This window comes from Diaphorina citri, unplaced genomic scaffold (genome assembly GCF_000475195.1).
Source record: "Diaphorina citri unplaced genomic scaffold, Diaci psyllid genome assembly version 1.1 scaffold8019, whole genome shotgun sequence".
In the NCBI taxonomy this organism is placed as follows: Eukaryota; Metazoa; Arthropoda; class Insecta; order Hemiptera; family Psyllidae; genus Diaphorina; species Diaphorina citri.
In genome coordinates, this window is record NW_007385395.1 from 16,909 (window position 1) to 22,642 (window position 5,734).

General features: G+C 37.8%; 1 protein-coding gene across 1 annotated transcript in view; it reads left to right on the plus strand.

The window, feature by feature from the left end:
* The window catches only part of LOC103522351 (segment polarity protein dishevelled homolog DVL-1-like), a 16,524-nt gene extending 13,203 nt beyond the window's left edge, over nt 1–3,321 (plus strand). The window contains exons 3-6 of the mRNA XM_008487454.3: nt 354–547; nt 1,337–1,514; nt 2,057–2,285; nt 2,586–3,321. Of these exons, the coding sequence (XP_008485676.1) occupies nt 354–547; nt 1,337–1,514; nt 2,057–2,285; nt 2,586–2,652 (668 nt within the window). The 3' untranslated portion in view covers nt 2,653–3,321. The remainder of the gene's footprint in view (nt 1–353; nt 548–1,336; nt 1,515–2,056; nt 2,286–2,585) is intronic.
* Nucleotides 3,322–5,734: the final 2,413 nt, after the last annotated feature.

Sequence of the window (5,734 nt, forward strand, 5' to 3'; positions counted from 1 at the left end):
TTATATGATTCCTTATCACACGGGGAGTATTTTAAGATAGGAAATTTTTGGTCGAAAATTGACCGCCGTAGGCGGTCGATTTTGGACTTAGAAAAATTTTCAAAAAAAAAAGTTCAATTTTTGGACAATTTTTAATGATCCCTCATTATACGGGGAGTATTTTAAGATAGAAAATTTTTGGTCGAAAATTGGCCGCCGTAGGCGGCTCAAACTCGGGACTTAGAATTTTTTTTTTCAAATACGTATTCCGCAAATGTAATAGAAAGTCGTGTGATGTTCACACCAGATTTTTCACAATAGTATAAGTGTACTTAGATGTTCTGTTTTAACGCCGTATGTCCTCTGTGTTTCAGGTATCCCGGCTCCTGGTTCACAACCCCCTGCCCCTCAGGGCCCCGGCTCTAACGACCGCGGTGGCCCAGGTGGGGGACCCCCATCCTCCGTGCCGCCTAGTGGGGGGTCTGGCCCTTCCACGCCGGGCAGCGGGTCTGCACCCCCGGTCTCTCAATTGGAAGCCGAGCGTCTAGCCCTCGCCACAGACCCTATGGTAATAATACCTAATGTTTATTCTGTTCTATAAAATGAATGGGTAAAAGGCAGAGCGCACTAAAAAATCGACTTTCTGAGTTATCTATATCGTTGGAAAGAGTGCGAAAAGATCTACTTTTTATATTGGTTGCGAACTTCACTTTAGTGTTGTATTAAAATGAGAGCAAAAACAAAATGGCTATCTCTATTTAAACGTTAACTAGTCCTAAACTTCGACTCCATTTATCTCTAAACGCTTTTTTTTTAACTTGGTCCGCTCTGCCTTTTAGCCATTCAAATAATCTCACAAGTAATCATTTTGTCCCTTTTTAAGTACAATTAGTACTTTTCAGGAACTCTTGTTGTTAGATCTAGGTATTTTGTAAATTTTTGTCTTTCTTGTATTCTCTTGTTAAATTGTCACATCTTCTTTCTATTTTCTTTCTTCTTGTTATTTTTGTTTTCTCTTTTTTTTTTTAATTTTTACCTAAGCAGGGGAAAAGCCCAACTTTGGCCATATCTTGTTTTGTTTTCTCTTTTTGTTACTTATAGTTCTTCTGTTTCTAGGCATAATCATATTTCATTCATAATCTTTTTCTTTTATTTCGGCGTTTTTCGTCAGCCTCTCAATCAGTCCTAACTAGGGTGATTACTTTGGGCTGACATTTGGTTTTGGCTACAAATTTTATGAATAGATGCCCTTCACACTCAACCTTTGCTATTTCTTTAGCAAGGGAAATTCAGGCTGGTATACTCCCTGTTTAAAGTCCCCCCATATTTCATTCATAATCAAATTTCATTATTCCAGGTTCGGCTGCAAATGGCCGGCATTAACCCCGAGTACCACGCACATACGCACGCACACACCCATGCGCATTCGCACACACATTTGCATCTGCACCAGGGCCAGCAAGGTGCAGGAGGGGCGCAGGGGGCAGGCTCGGATCCTGCGTCTACTGGACCTGCCTCAGCTTTTCCTCTGCCTGGTAAGTTGATACTATTGACTGGACTGGAATGCTACTGGATGCTAGTGGTTTGTACACGAGGTCAGTAGTTGAACTGTCTACCAGTTATAACTATGTATAAGTCTCTGGACTCCAACTATAACTTATAAGTCTCTAGACTCTAGAGCCGCTAGTCTTGTTATCATTATGCCATCCATCAACATCACTAATACATTTAATTCCAGTGATCTGTAGGTCTCATTTTTATACATATAATTTTGTTTACAATACAATATAATAAGAACATAATTACAATTGGTCTTCTTAATGATACAACTTATATACTATGTAGGTTTGTAGGTATACATATGTAAACAAATTAGCTTCTCTTTTATTATTCCTATAGCAATGTCTAGCATATGAGGGATGTTCCGTGTTTTGTCTTCCCTCAAGGTTAGGGTAGCTTTTGCTTTACACCTCAGCCACTTTGGACTTCTTGTGTACCTACATGTAGAGCTTCACTTCTCACTAAAAAACCATCAGACCCAAAAACTATCCTAACCATGTAACCCTTCCCCTTACAGGAGGAGCCACAGGTAATCCCCCGGTGGGCGCTTACCCCCGTCCCCCCTCTCTCCTAGCTGGGGGACCCCGAGATTTGCACCATCCCGCTGATCTACGTGCCGTGGGATTTGCAGAACAACTGGCACACCAAGCCGTAGCACATGAACATCTGCAGAGACAAATGATGCTGGAACGAGATAGATTCCCACCGCATCCTTCCATAGTAGCACAACATGAGGAGTATATCAGGTAAATATGGTTAGCCCGGTGGTAACGCGTTTGTTTGCCATTCAGAAGGCCCCAGGTTCAATTCCCTTAGTCGACAAAAAAAGTGTGAAATATTTCGATTGCAAATATCTCAACAGATTAGGTTACTATTGGTGTTCTCATGGTTTCTGGTGTTGATCCTGCCCCTAAAAGAGAAGTATTGTGTTTTTAAAATCCAATTCCTGTAAAATAATGTATTTTTATTATATCGTGGAAAATACTTTTAACCTTAGTTTTTATTATGGCATCAGTTATAATGATATTCGTTTTCTTTTCTTGCAGACAACAGAGAGAACGTGAGTTGAAAGTAAGAGCCCTGGAAGAAGCAGCTAGAGGCTCTCGACAGTAAACATAATGAAGCCGTACTTGATGGACTATTTACTCTCTGATGCCATTGACAGTGATTTTTCTGAAAATCGAATAGTACGTATAGGTTAGGTACTTCGAACTAGACGTAATAGGTATTTTATTTCGTCTCGAAGTTCCCTATGGAGAGCTGATATTACAGGTCTATTTTGAGGCCATTGACTTTTTAGCTAAATTCCCCTTTTTAACGAAATGAATATCAACCGTGAAAGATACCTAGTTTTGACATATTTCCACCCTTTTCTGACAGTGTTGTAAATTTATTTTTAAGGAAAAGCTAGTAGAATATTACTCATAGTCATAAAATTTATTATTGTTCATGCTAGATTTTTTCCAATTAAAAAAATGTCTTTCAGAGCAAACATTTAGTTAGGAATTTGGATTTTCTAGAACTTTTTTTTGCGATTTTATTCAAGCACACTTTTTCTAAATTGACTTTTTGAGTCGTTCAATGAGTACTTGTTATTTTTGATTAAATATGAACATGTTGAATATTCTAAGGCTAAGGACTACAGGCTCCTAATTGGTTGATTATCTCAGTCAGGCAACTAATCAGATTAGAGATCTTCCTAGCTCCAAATGGCTGTGGTCCATGGCCACTGTTGACTATCCATTTGCTTCTGTAGTGCCCACAGTATGCTATCCTCTCCTCTAATACCTAATCATGTGTATAGTTCCTTTTTTATGACGATTTAAAGTAGGGTTCACACGCAAAAATAACAAACCATCTTGAGTTTGCATGCTTATATTACCAGTAAAATAAGAGCACGAAAAGCTAGTTTCATCATCAGCATCATTATCTTCTGGCGACAAGCTACCCGGCTCCTCACATTCCACAGTATGCTATCCTCTCCTCTAACACCTAATCATGTGTATAGTTCCTTTTTTATGACGATTTAAAGTAGGGTTCACACGCAAGAATAACAAACCGTCTTGAGTTTGCATGCTTATATTACCAGTAAAATAAGTGCACGAAAAGTTAGTTTCATCATCAGCATCATTATCTTCTGGCGACAAGCTACCTGGCTCCTCACATTAATCTCACCCAGTCTGAGTAGGGTCGGGTTGCCCGAATAGTCACCCGTCCAGATACCAACCACGTTCAACTTCTGTCACGTGTGAACCTTGCTAAAAGAAGAAGAAGAGGAAAAAGAAAAGGAGAAGAAAGAGAAGGGCAAGAAGAAATCAAGAAATAGGTACTTATTAGCTGTATACGTTCAATAGGCACCTACCTACTTACCTACCAAAGAACAAAGAAGAAGAAGAAGAAGAAGAAGAAGAAGAAGAAGAAGAAGAAGAAGAAGAAGAAGAAGAGGAAGAAGAAGAAGAAGAAGAGGAAGAAGGGTCGGGTTGCCCGTCCAGATACCAACCACAATCAACTTGTTTAGTGAACTGTCACGTGTGAACCTTGCTAAAGAAGTGAATAGTTTGCTTGTGTTATATATCCTTGCTCCTTGTGTGTGTTAGGTTCTGCCCATGTTATACTACTTGTAAATGTTTTACTAAACTGTGTAGATAAAAAATTAACTTATTGTCTAGATGCTGTATAGGTAGACATTGAATAATTTCGGGCGATCAACCTTTGTTGATACTGTATGTTTTTATTCATACTCGATTTCTGCGAAATGTTCAGTAGAATCATGTCAACCACCTATCCTAATGATTGTAAACTGTGCAGCCTATTATTTCGCGAAAGAGAGTAGGTATGTAGTTTGTATTGTATGAAATCTCATTGTAAACAAAGAGTAACTTATTGACTAGATGCTGTATAGATAGACATTGAATAATTTCGGGCGATCGACCTTTGTTGATACTGTATGTTTTTATTCATACTCGATTTCTGCGAAATGTTAAGTAGAATCATGTCAACCACCTATCCAAATGATTGTAAACTGTGCAGCCTATTATTTCGCGAAAGAGAGTAGGTATGTAGTTTGTATTGTATGAAATCTCATTGTAAACAAAGAGGAGTGCAAAGTTAAAAGAAATCTTTACCCTGGCCTTATGTGCCCAGACGCTATGTACATTATTGCTGTACATAACTATTCGAGACGACAGTACCTACGGGTTTTATAGTATTTGTTTAAAAGCTATTTTTATACGATAGGTAAATTTAACAAGATTTTTTTTTCTGTGAATTTTTTCGATTGTTTCTCTTCTTGTGTTTTTTGTAGAAAAACCAATTTGCTTCATTTTCTCTTTTTCGTGTGTGATTTTTTTTACCTCAATTTCTAAGTACCGTCATATAATCTGTATTAACTGTGCATAGAGCTACTTGGAATTTGAATTTTGTAAAGTGTGACCCATTCATTCTGGTCATTCAAACAACTCCTTTGTTTTTTGCACAGGTGAAAGAGGAGCAGCCGGTATGGCTGAAGTACTTTAAACCCGGGACCACTGTAGATTTTGTTTGAATTTGTACAATTTAGAAAGAAGAAATTGTTCTTTGAAATTTCATGGGTCAAAATGTTGGAAAGCTTTTTGCTTAGGTGAAAGAGGAGCAGCCGGTATGGCTGAAGTACTTTAAACCCGGAACCACTGTAGATTTTGTTTGAATTTGTACAATTTAGAAAGAAGAAATTGTTCTTTGAAATTTCATGGGTCAAAATGTTGGAAAGCTATTGAAAGATTGATTAGTGTGGTCCCGGATTTTACGTGCATAAAATCTATCTCAAGTGTAGGCTGTAGAAAGATTATGTAGAGGCACAATGTACCAGATAAACTTGTATTATAAGAGTAAATAGCTTGATAGAATATATATAATTGATCTCTAAAGTGTAAGCACCTCTGTAGAAATCACTATCACAACTCTGTTCTAAATTCATTAAATTTATTGCTTTTCAGAATAAACTAAACACTCTTAACCAACTTGGCACATAGTAGTGACATTTTCCTTTGCTGAACAAAAAGATTATTCCCTTGTATCACCGAAAATATCGAACCTGCAAACTTTGGGTTAAGAGTCAATACACTTGACTACTGCATATTAGAGTAGTTTTCCACTCAAAGAGGTGCTTATTACTCCCGTGTATTTCATTGTACATTTCGAAGCAATGTAATTTTTT